The sequence below is a fragment of the Gekko japonicus genome, unplaced genomic scaffold (assembly GCF_001447785.1).
Source record: "Gekko japonicus isolate JY-2015 unplaced genomic scaffold, Gekko_japonicus_V1.1 scaffold856, whole genome shotgun sequence".
Lineage (NCBI taxonomy): Eukaryota > Metazoa > Chordata > Lepidosauria > Squamata > Gekkonidae > Gekko > Gekko japonicus.
The window spans coordinates 274494-285088 of NW_015175998.1; the positions used below are offsets into that span (position 1 = coordinate 274494).

Below are 10595 nucleotides of genomic sequence, written 5' to 3' on the forward strand. Positions count from 1 at the left end.
GAACTGGGACTGCTGAGCAGACCGCAACGCAATCCTCCTCCTCGGGCTGGCCGCTCTGCTTCTGTGGGATTTGGCTCAGACGCATTAAAGCCCCCCTCATTAAAATGCAAACAAGTACTTGCATTTTCCCCGTGTCTGCTTTTCGGCAGCCATAGACTTCCCCAAAGCCTCCCCGGCCGATGATCCGATGCACGCTGAAGTCATTCATGGTCAGCTGCAAGGGGAAAGAAGGGCACGGGGAGTTCCACATCAGCGGATGACCGACGCCCCCTCCCCCCCACACACACTAAATCCCCCTTCTGGTTCGCAAAGTGCTGTCAAGGCGCACAGCACTCGGCAGCATCCTGGGCCGTTTGTTTATTCATTTGATTTTTGTCCCACTCTACCCCGCCAGCGAGCTCAGGGCAACTCACAACACGCAAACATAACAATCTAAAAAATTAAAACATAACACGATAAAATATTAAAATTCTATTCTATACATAATTCACAAGATGGGGATAATGCCATTAAGGCGCACTCACAAAAACCTAGCCCCTGCACATGTACCCAATCTACTGATTTTTAACAAGTGGCAAAGAATTCCCACCACTCAATACCCGTGCAGAGCACAGATGAATAGCGTGGGTGGGTAGGGCGGGGGGGGGGGGCAGCCTAAGGTGCCCACCGCCTCAACCAAAGGCCTTGAGGAACGGCTCTGTTTCACAGGCCCTGCGGAATGGTTGCAAGTCCCGCCAGGCTCTGATCTCAGTCGGAAGGCTGCTCCACCAGGCCGGGGCCAGAACCCAGAAGGCCCTGGATCTAGTCGAGGCTAAGCAGACCTCCTTTGGGCTGGGGATCACCGGCAGACGTTGATCAGCAGAACACAAAGCTCTTTGGAGGGACACAGCGGGAGAGACGGTCCTGCAGATATGACGGTCCCAGACCATTTAGGGCTTTAAAGGTCAATACCAAGTCCTTGAACTTGATCCGGAGCACAGGCTGTATATGTGCTCGTCCTAAGGTCCCAGTAAGGCCACGTGCAGCTGCATTTTGTACCGGCTGGAGTTTCCAGATCAGTGTCAAGGGAAGCCCTGCACAGAGCGAGTTACAGTAGTCCAGCCTGGAGGTGACCAATGCATGGCTCCCTGTGGCTAAGTCACGGGGGGAAAGGTAGGGGGACAACTGCCTGACCTGCCAGAGATGATGATGATGATGAGGAGGAGATGATTGGATTTATACCCCCCACCCCGCCCTTCACTACCCAAAGGAGTCTCAGAGCAGCTCACAAACTCCTTTCCCTTCCCCTCCCCACAACAGACACTCTGTGAGGTAGGTGGGGCTGAGAGAGCTCTGACAGAAACTGCTCTTTTTCAAGGACAGCTCTTGTCAGAACTACGGCTTGCCCAAGGTCACCCAGCCAGGTGCAAGTGGAGGAGTGGGGAACCAAACCCAGTTCTCCCAAATTAGAGTCCGCACACTTAACCACTACACCAAACTGGAGATATTGGATTTGGGTCTTTCACTACCCAAAGGAGTCTCAGAGCAGCTCACAAACTCCTTTCCCTTCCCCTCCCCACAACAGACACCCTGTGAGGTAGGTGGGGCTGAGAGAGCTCTGACAGAAACTGCTCTTTTTCAAGGACAGCTCTTATCAGAACTATGGCTTGCCCAAAGTCATCCAGCCAGGTGCAAGTGGAGGAGTGAGGAATCAAACCCAGTTCTCCCAGATGAGAGTCCGCGCACTTAACCACGACACCAAACTGGTAAAAGGCCGATCTGGGAACGGTCGTGACCTGGGCCTTCACTGAAAGCGAAGCATCCCCATCGTTGAAGGTGGTGTGAACAGCACCCTTTCGAGGGTGGGGAGCCGGATCCCCAGTTCCACCCCCCACCCCCCCACAGCTCAGGCACAGGGCCTCCGTCTTAGATGGATTTAATTCCAGTCGACTCTGCTTCAGCCAATCGGCCACGGCCTCCAACGCCCTCGCCAGAACCTCTGGGGCGGCACCCGGGCGGCCGTCCTTCAGCAGATACAGCTGGGTGTCATCAGCATACGGATGGCAACCCAGCCCAAACCTCCAGACTAGCCGGGCGAGAGGACGCATGTAGGTGCTGAATGACACAGGGGAGAGGATCGCCCCCGGGGGGGCGCTGCACCCCAAAGGGTAACACGGTGAAATCCTCTCCCCAAGGGCCACTCTCTGACCCCGACCCTGGAGAAAAGAGATAAGCCGTTGCAAGGCAGTCCCTCATATCCCCGTGTCTGCGAGGCAGTGGGTCAAAAGATTGTAATCAGACACTGCTGAGTCACGTAGTGACAGCAGCGCTGACCTACCTCAATCCAGGTGCCTCCAGAGGTCATCCGTGAGGACGACCAGCCTGTTCTCCATCCCGTAGGCAGAGTGGAAGCCGGACTGAAACGGATCTAGGGGTAGAGGCATCGTCCAGGCGAGCCTGGAGCTGTTCCGCTACCGCTCTCTCAACGACCTTTACCCAGAAATGGGAGGTCTGACACTGGGCGGATCAGTAGTTGGCTGGATCAACAGGGTCCAAAGTTGGTTTCTTCGAGAACGGTCCCACCACTGCCTCCTTTAGAGATCCTGGGAATATCCCTGGGCTCAGCGATCAGTTGATGATATCTCCCAGGGGGACCCGTATGCCGCCACCACCGGCCTTAACCAGCCATGGCGGACACGGGTCCAGGAGGCAAGAGGTGGGCTCCACAGCACCCCGGGTCCCGTCAACCTCATCCTGAGTCGACGGAACCGGTCCAACACTGGACCTGATGACGGCCAAGGAGCCTCCAGTTCACGTACTGTATCAAGGGTGGCCGGCAAGCCCTGGTGGAGCAGCAAGATTTTATCTGCAAAACAGCTCGCAAAAGCCTGTCAGCTAATGGCCAATTTACTATCTTTTTGGTTCCCCTGTGGGAGAGAAATTAAAGATCTAATTATTCTAAATAACGTGAGCTGGGCAAGAGCTTGCAAATGCAGTGGAGGCCACACGGAATTCTTCCTTTGCTGCCTTCACCGCCATCCCACAGGCTTTCAAAAACGTCCTAGAAGATGCTCTTGCAGTACACCGCCACTCTCTCTAGCCGTCTTAATGGGGGTGGGGTGGGGGGTGGGGAAAGAGCAGCCCTCCTCCTGCCGGGTCCCAGGTGATAAGCTGAGTTCGGAACTGGGGGCTGTGCCAAAGCCAGAGGAAAGCACCAGAACGAAATCTTGGTGTTCGCTCAAGCAAGGAGGGGACTCTGATCTCGTGCAAAACCAGGAAATCAGCAGAAGCCGCTGGAAGCCGAACAGCCATGTGCAAACCATTACAGGCGAATTAGGACGAAGGCGGAACTCCTGCAGTGCAAATCCCTTTAGCAGCAGGGTGCTTCCCTAGTGCCCTGGGCTCAGAAAAGGGCTTCGTGCAAACTGGGCCTGGCCCCAGAATCTCCCGTGGCAGCCACGGATCTCATCTGGAAGACGTGACGCAACCGAGCGCCTGTGATCATGCACTGCGCCCTGCCCTCCCCACCGAGGAGGAATCACAACATTCAGAACCGGGGTGGTGGGAAGGCCCCCGGAAAAGAAGGGCCGGGCCCCAGCCTCCTTGGCACTCAGAAAAGGCTCCCCCCTTGCAGAGAGCTTTCTTGACGTGGGACAAGATCGTGGGGAAACGACGTGTCCTTCTAAATGGGGGTGGCTCCCCCCACCCCAAGCACCGTGCTTCAGTGACTGGTTTTAAATTTACAAAGCAAGAGCACAGACTCCAGATCTCTTAGCAGTTAATTATGGCGTCACTGATCTGGGTCAAGCGACCCTGAGCCTGCACTCTTGCTGAGGGACACCGAATCTGATCCTTGCTGAATCTGGCCAAGACGCCCATATCCCTCCCGGCCCCAGCAGGCCCCCCCAGAGACCGGCCTGCTCGATGCTTCTCTGCCCACCCTCCTGCTTCCAGAAACAGACGCCACCCCCCTGCTTATTACTCACATGAATATTCAGTTCTACGTTCTTCCACTGACAAAACCGAGTGAACTTATCACTGCAAAACAAGAGTGGGGCGGGGGGGAGAAAGAGAGCACAGATTGTACGCAGCATCATGCTAATGAGAATAAAAACTCTGCACCGAGAGCTCCGTTTTTAATGCATAAAGCTCTGTTGATCGGCAAATCTTCCGCAAGCAGGTGTTAATTAAAGGGCATTCTTCAGCGTGATCTCTGGATGGCGGCAATTAGAGAAGGCACAGGAAACATTCCAGTAAACAGGACTTAATATTTCTTATTTCTGTAAGAGTCTCATTCGTAGCACGCTAAAAAAAACCCCAACAACCTCCAAGTACATCTGAAGAAAAGAATAATTAAACTCTACATTTCGCAGAACCCTGTGAAATAATTAAGGAACAACTTCAGAGCTAATGTATGTAACAGGGGAACGGGCTTTTAGCGCAAACAGCTATGATTAACTGGCTGGCCCCCCAGGGAGGGGAACGACGCTGGGGAAGAGCGCTTTGCATTACGATCCCTGTTCTCCTACAGAGCGGAGCGGCTCAAAGGCCCACGTGTTTCCCCGTGGCCCCGGGGGACGACCTTCCCCATTCCAGCAAGCAGGGCCGGAAACAGCAGGCGTCAGATCTGAGAGCTCGCAACAGCTCCACCCCGTTCAGCAGCACCTTTGAGACCCACAAGGTTTTGGGGGATACGAGCATTCTTTGGCTCTCGGGAGCTCAGACCCCCAAAACCATGTCGGTCTGGAAGGTGCCACCGGAGGACTCGAACGGAGCTGCGCTACGGCAGATCGACCCAGCTGCCCTCCAAAATGACCAGCAGCCCAGGTTCAGCAAAGGATCCTTAACCTCCGGTGGGAGGCCCAGGACCTGCTCTGGGGGGCACTGAGGGCCAGACGAGGCCGGCTTTCCCGAACACCTGGGCCCGGGTTCTTCCCTGGACCCAACGCAGGGTCCTGGCAGCCACACAGCAGCTGTGGGGAACGGCTTTTTTAAAGTAAAGGGCAGCTCGTTTGGGCTCAGGACGCTTCCACAGGGACAGGAGGGGCTCCTGCTTTCCCCCTCCCCAGCCATTTTCCTGTGCCGAACAAAAACAGCACCAGGAGGGGAGCTAATTCTCCATTTCTGCTCCTCCACGCGGAGTATCCTGTACGCTCTCTGAAAACAACCACGTCCAGTTTGGCCCTGAGCCCGGCCAGCTCTGTCGCTGCCTTCTGGAATCCTCTCTGTAGGGAGCTGCGCTGAGCCTTCTCTGCCGCTGATTTTCTGCTTCTTCGGTACAACCACATTCTAACCAAAGCCCTCTTAGATCCCTCTTAGTGGTGTGAACTACGCTAAGGATTTCCTTATCACTGCCCCGCACGTCTCTTTTTCAAAGAAGAAAGCAATTTTCATGGGCTTCGCCGAATCGGGCCGGGGTGGCTTCTCCTGACGGGCAGCCGCTCTCCAGGGTCTCAGCGGGCACCAGAGGTCTTTGCCAGCAGCACCCGAGAGCATTTGGCCGGAGATGCTGCCGGGGACTGGACCCGGCGGGACTTCCTGCATGCATAGCAGATGCTCTGCCACTGAGGCCACCGACCCCTGCCTGAACTCTAGCGCCCAGGGGTCATTTCCTGCAGGAGCGCACAGGAGCGGAGCTCCAGCAGTAAAGAGCCCAGGGGGGCGGGCACATGCAACAAGCCCCGCCCCCTGCTCCCAGCAGTCCTCAGTTGGGCCACGAGGAGCAAGAAGCAGCCAGGTAAATTGCAGAGCCCCCCCCCCCGGCCCCCCAGTCCAAAACAGTCCAGTGGCACCTTTAAGACCAAGTTTTATTCAGGTACAAGCTCTGCATGTTCCCCCCCCCCCCAATAGCTAGCAATCCAAAACAGTCCAGTGGAACCTGAGCGGTGGGTGTTGCCTTCTGACACACTTCCAGTGATGTCAGGGGGTGTGGCATATGCTAATGAGTTGTGCTAATGAGCTCCTGCACCTCTTTTTCTACAAAATGACCCCTGCTAGTGCCAAAGAGAAACAGAATCGGCGGAGCTGCTTCAAACATGCAAAAGTCCTTTGCTGGGGGATGCGCTCTGATCTGCCCCAGGAAAGCCAACGGCAAACCTTAGCGGAGGGAAGCTTCCAAGGACAAAAGGAGTTTGGCAAAAACCAAAGAAAAAAAGGGGGGGCGGACTCAACCCAAAATGTAGCTGTGATCCAAGAGGGTCAAGCTAACATATGAATTATATAAAAAATACAAATATTTATTAGGGTGTACACATAACTAAAACATACATACGGTTAAAAGAAATAGTCTAAATATCAGACTCTTAAAGCTTATATCATCAAAGCTGATAGTTATACATATCCAAATGATGGGTAAAACTTCTGACCTAAGGACCTAACTTGACCACTACCTTTGACGGAAGCGACAGACATCCTGACGAATGGGACATTCGCTACCAGAATAATCTGGAGAGTTTGCACAGCTACTATCTATGGCCCACTATATAAACTTGTAGCAAATGCAAATCATATAAGAAGGCAACATCTGGTCATATATGTATACAAAATTCTTTATGCATGTATTTCTGGATGTGTGTCATTGTAAAATAAAGAATACTGACCACTGAGGAAGGCCCAAAGGGGCCGAAACACGTATGGTCCTTAGGTCATACGTTTTACCCATCAAAAGGAGTTTGGATCAGAAGGGAGAGGAGGAGTCCAAGTCAGCTGCCTTCAAGACAGACAGGGCGATCGGGCAAACCCAAGCACGCTGCTCGCCCTCTTTCCAGACTGGCTCCTGGAGTCGCATCTCATGGCCAGACTGCAAGGACCAGCGGGTTCCAAGCCCCCCCCCCCGGACACATTTTGGCCCTGCCCGGGAATTAAGGTCAGAGGGAGAGGCCCAATCGATCAAAGAAGCTCATTTGCTGGGTTCACGAGAGACGGCCTTTTCGGTGGCAGCCCCACGATTACGGATCAACCTCTCCGCAGAAGTGCGCCCGGCCCCCTCACTGTCGATCTTTCGGAGGCAGCTGAAGACAAGTTTTCATTTAGGAATGCATCTGGCTGACTTTATGAGCTGTCCTGAATTGAGATCTTAAATCTCGGTTTTTCAGTGTATTTTATTTCATGTTTTCTAATCTGTGCTCCAAGCCGCCTTGAGCTCCGTAAGGGTGAAAGGGTGCTAATAAATGCTTTAAAATAAATAAATAAAACTCTTGTCCAGGTCTGACTGCTCCTTCCTACCACAGAGCAGAAGCCCATCCGTGGCTACTAGCAATGAGGGACAGATGGGAACACTCTCGGTCTGGGGAAAGGGATGCTCTGTCTTCTTGGTGCTTGGGGGGCAAGCGTGGGAGGGCTTTTGGAGTTCTGTCGCCGCTGGTGGAAATTTTGATGGCCCCTGGGTTTTGGCCACTGTGTGAGACACAGAGTGTTGGGATGGATGGGCCATTGGGTTGATCCAACACGGCTTCTCTTATGTTCTCATGTCTGGAGTGATGATGCTCTGTCTTCTTGGTGCTTGGGGGGCAAGCGTGGGAGGGCTTTTGGAGTTCTGTCGCCGCTGGTGGAAATTTTGATGGCCCCTGGGTTTTGGCCACTGTGTGAGACACAGAGTGTTGGGATGGATGGGCCATTGGGTTGATCCAACACGGCTTCTCTTATGTTCTCACTACGCATTCCAGAATCTGCAGAAGCCGGAAAGATGCACACACCCCGCCCCCCTCAAGGCTGCCGGATACAATGCGTGAGCAGCCCCCCTCCCCCCACACACAACCATACCTCTCCAGAAATGCCTGGAAAGTTTTCCCCCGCAGGCTGTCACAGATTTCTTCTATGTAGGGCTATGGGAAAAAACACAAGGAAACAAACAGATCAGCACAGAGACTACTAGAATCCAGTCGGACGAAGGCTTAGAGCGAGACCCCTGTCGTTCCACTTGGATCCCCCCCCCCAAGATCCAGGCAAACGCGGGAGCTGAACTCTGGCGGAGTCCAGGAGACTGTCCTTTACCTACAAAGGCACACTAATGTTCACCTGGCTGGGAAGAGGCTCTGGACAAGTTCAGAAAATCTGATCCACATTCAAGCATGGATGGTTTAAAACCCTGACTCTAGCTCAACAAGGCTGAGCATTAATACCAGTTTGGGTTTTAAGCTGCTGGAAAGACACGGAAGTACCTGACGGGAACCAGCCTCCCGCACAACACCAGTGGTGTGAATGGGAAATGCTAGAAGGCCCAGCCCAGCCCCCATGGCCCCCTCCCAAGCGGGACAGCACTTGCTCTTCAAAGGCGGTGGATCCTGCCCCCAGAACACCCCACCATGTTAATTCAGTACCGAATGAACACACCAGTCACGCAGGAGATTGGATTTATACCCCTGCCCTTCACTTGGGAGTCTCAGCGTGGTTTACCGTCTCCTTTCCCTTCCCCTCCCCACAACAGACACCCTGTGAGGTAGGCGGGGCTGAGAGAGGTCTTGACAGAAACTGCTCTTTTTTTCAAGGACAGCTCTTATCAGAACTACGACTTGCCCAAGGTCACTCCAGTCAGGTGCAAGTGGAGGAGGCGTGGGGAATCAAACCCGGTGCTCCCAGATTAGAGTCCGCCCACTTAACCACGACACCAAACTGACGGAGGAGGATCCGGGCATCTCCCCCTCTCCCCAGCCAACCTCTCTGGGGACCTTTTTTGACCCCTTCCCAGGAGAACCTCTTCCAGGGTGCAAAATGTGCTGCCGCCTCTCTTTAAACTGGTAGGTTTAACCCAGCCCTGGGACCCTGGTGACCTCTAAGAACAGCAGCAGACCTTTCCGGCCCTTCCACGAGGGAAGCTGCTTTAAGCTGCGGACAGACCATGTTCCCACCAGGAGGGGCCGGGTTTCCTTGCTGCAGGCAAAATTTGCCTTTCCTCTGACACCAGGCAGGCCCGGTTCAACTGCAGTGCGAATTTTGCTCCTTCTCCCTCCCCATAAAACCGCAATACAAAAAAGTTCTGGCTTTTCAAAAACATTTGTTTTGGGACATTTATTCTTTCACAAGCTTATTTGGGATCTTTAAAAAAAAAAGCCAATCCAGTTTTTTGTTTTTTAAAGGCCTTTTAAAAAAAATTTTGCACAAGGTGGGGAAGCAGTGCCTTCCGGCCACAACGGACAGCCAATCGGCACCCTGCACAGCCAGGTGGGGAGGCGGCAAATGGCTTCGGGCTCAATGACTGGCTGGCCTTTGTGCCACTCTCTAGAGCCGCCACTTCCTGAAAACAGCCAGTCTTTCCTGAATCACTGAGACAGCCGCCTGCAGGCCTTCGAAAGCAAGACTTCCAGCACACTGCGGGGGGGGTTATCACTTATTGGTTTTGGCTTCCAGACCCCAACACTCACCTGGAAAAGGTTTGGCGGGACTTGCTTCTTGGCGAGGTGGGACTGCACGTGATCGACAGTCGGCTTTGAGAAAGGCTGCAGGGGAAAGGGCATTTTTCAGCAACAGCGACAAGACACGGAGAGTACTCCATCTTTCTGTGTTATACCTCTGAGGATGCCAGTCACAGCTACTGGCAAAACGTCAGGTCCTACAAGACCACGGCCGCACAGCCCAGAAAATCTGCAACAGCTAATGCACTCCGGCTGTGAAAGCCTTCGACAACATATAGCTACAAGACTCTTCCACAGGGACCGGAGGGGCGTTGGCTCAGTGGCAGAGCATCTGCTCAGCATGCAGAGATCGGGGAACCTCCATCGCCTGGAAGTTCCAGGCCCCCGAACTGTGAGGTTGGCCCACAACAGATCTAGGGCGTTTTCGGTGGCGGCTCCTTCCTGGTGGAATGAGCTCCTGGAGGAGATCCGGGCCCTATGGGACCTTGTGCAGTTCCGCAGGGCCTATAAGACGGAGCTCTTCCACCAGGCCTTTGGGTAGGAGCCGCCGCCATCGCCATCGCTATACCACCACCACCACGATGTACCATCCATCTACCGTATCCCGGGGGGGGGGTAGATGTCACCCGACTGTGTTGGGGACTGTGTTGGGGAATTACTGTTCCTGGCGCTCACGCTATCAAGAACATTGGCCGCAAATGTGAGTTGCTGTGCATTTTGTATAATATATGTAGATTTGAAGCACCAGTTTTTATTATATATGTACTATTGTTTTTATTGTCCAATAATTTTTAAACTTGTTGTTAGCCGCCCTGAGCCATTGGGTAAGGCGGGATAGAAATCGCACAAATAAATAAATATAAATAAATAAATAGAAGGTCCCAAGCTCAGTCCCCAGTGGCCTCTCCAGCTAAAAGCACCAGGCAGGAGGTCACGTGAAGGACTTCTGCCTGAGACCCTGGCGAGCCGCTGCCAGTCAGAGTAGACAAGGCTGACTTTGATGGACCAGTGAGGCAGCTTCATGCGTACCTATGTGAGTCCTGGCTCCCTCGCCCGCGGAAGAGCCGGGAGGCTGCCAAGCCAGGGGCTCCCTCCTCCCCAGGCCAAAAGCCAAGATTTGTTGACAGGGCTCCACCTGGGCATCGTGGCTGGATCACAAGACGATTGATTCTCCAGGGGGTTAAAGACTATTCCAGCAAACTGGTATTTTAAACGGGGTTCCTCTAGGCCAGGGAGGCATTTCAGAGCTGCCCCCCCCCCCCCGGT

General features: G+C 53.8%; 1 protein-coding gene across 1 annotated transcript in view; it reads right to left on the bottom strand.

Moving 5' to 3' along the window:
• ADRBK2 (adrenergic, beta, receptor kinase 2) overlaps nucleotides 1-10595 on the bottom strand; it is an 84357-nt gene that overhangs the window by 32004 nt on the left and 41758 nt on the right. The window contains exons 5-9 of the mRNA XM_015426417.1: nucleotides 9898-9923; nucleotides 9339-9413; nucleotides 7741-7802; nucleotides 3966-4017; nucleotides 123-214 (exon numbers count right to left, since the gene is read on the bottom strand). Of these exons, the coding sequence (XP_015281903.1) occupies nucleotides 123-214; nucleotides 3966-4017; nucleotides 7741-7802; nucleotides 9339-9413; nucleotides 9898-9923 (307 nt within the window). The remainder of the gene's footprint in view (nucleotides 1-122; nucleotides 215-3965; nucleotides 4018-7740; nucleotides 7803-9338; nucleotides 9414-9897; nucleotides 9924-10595) is intronic.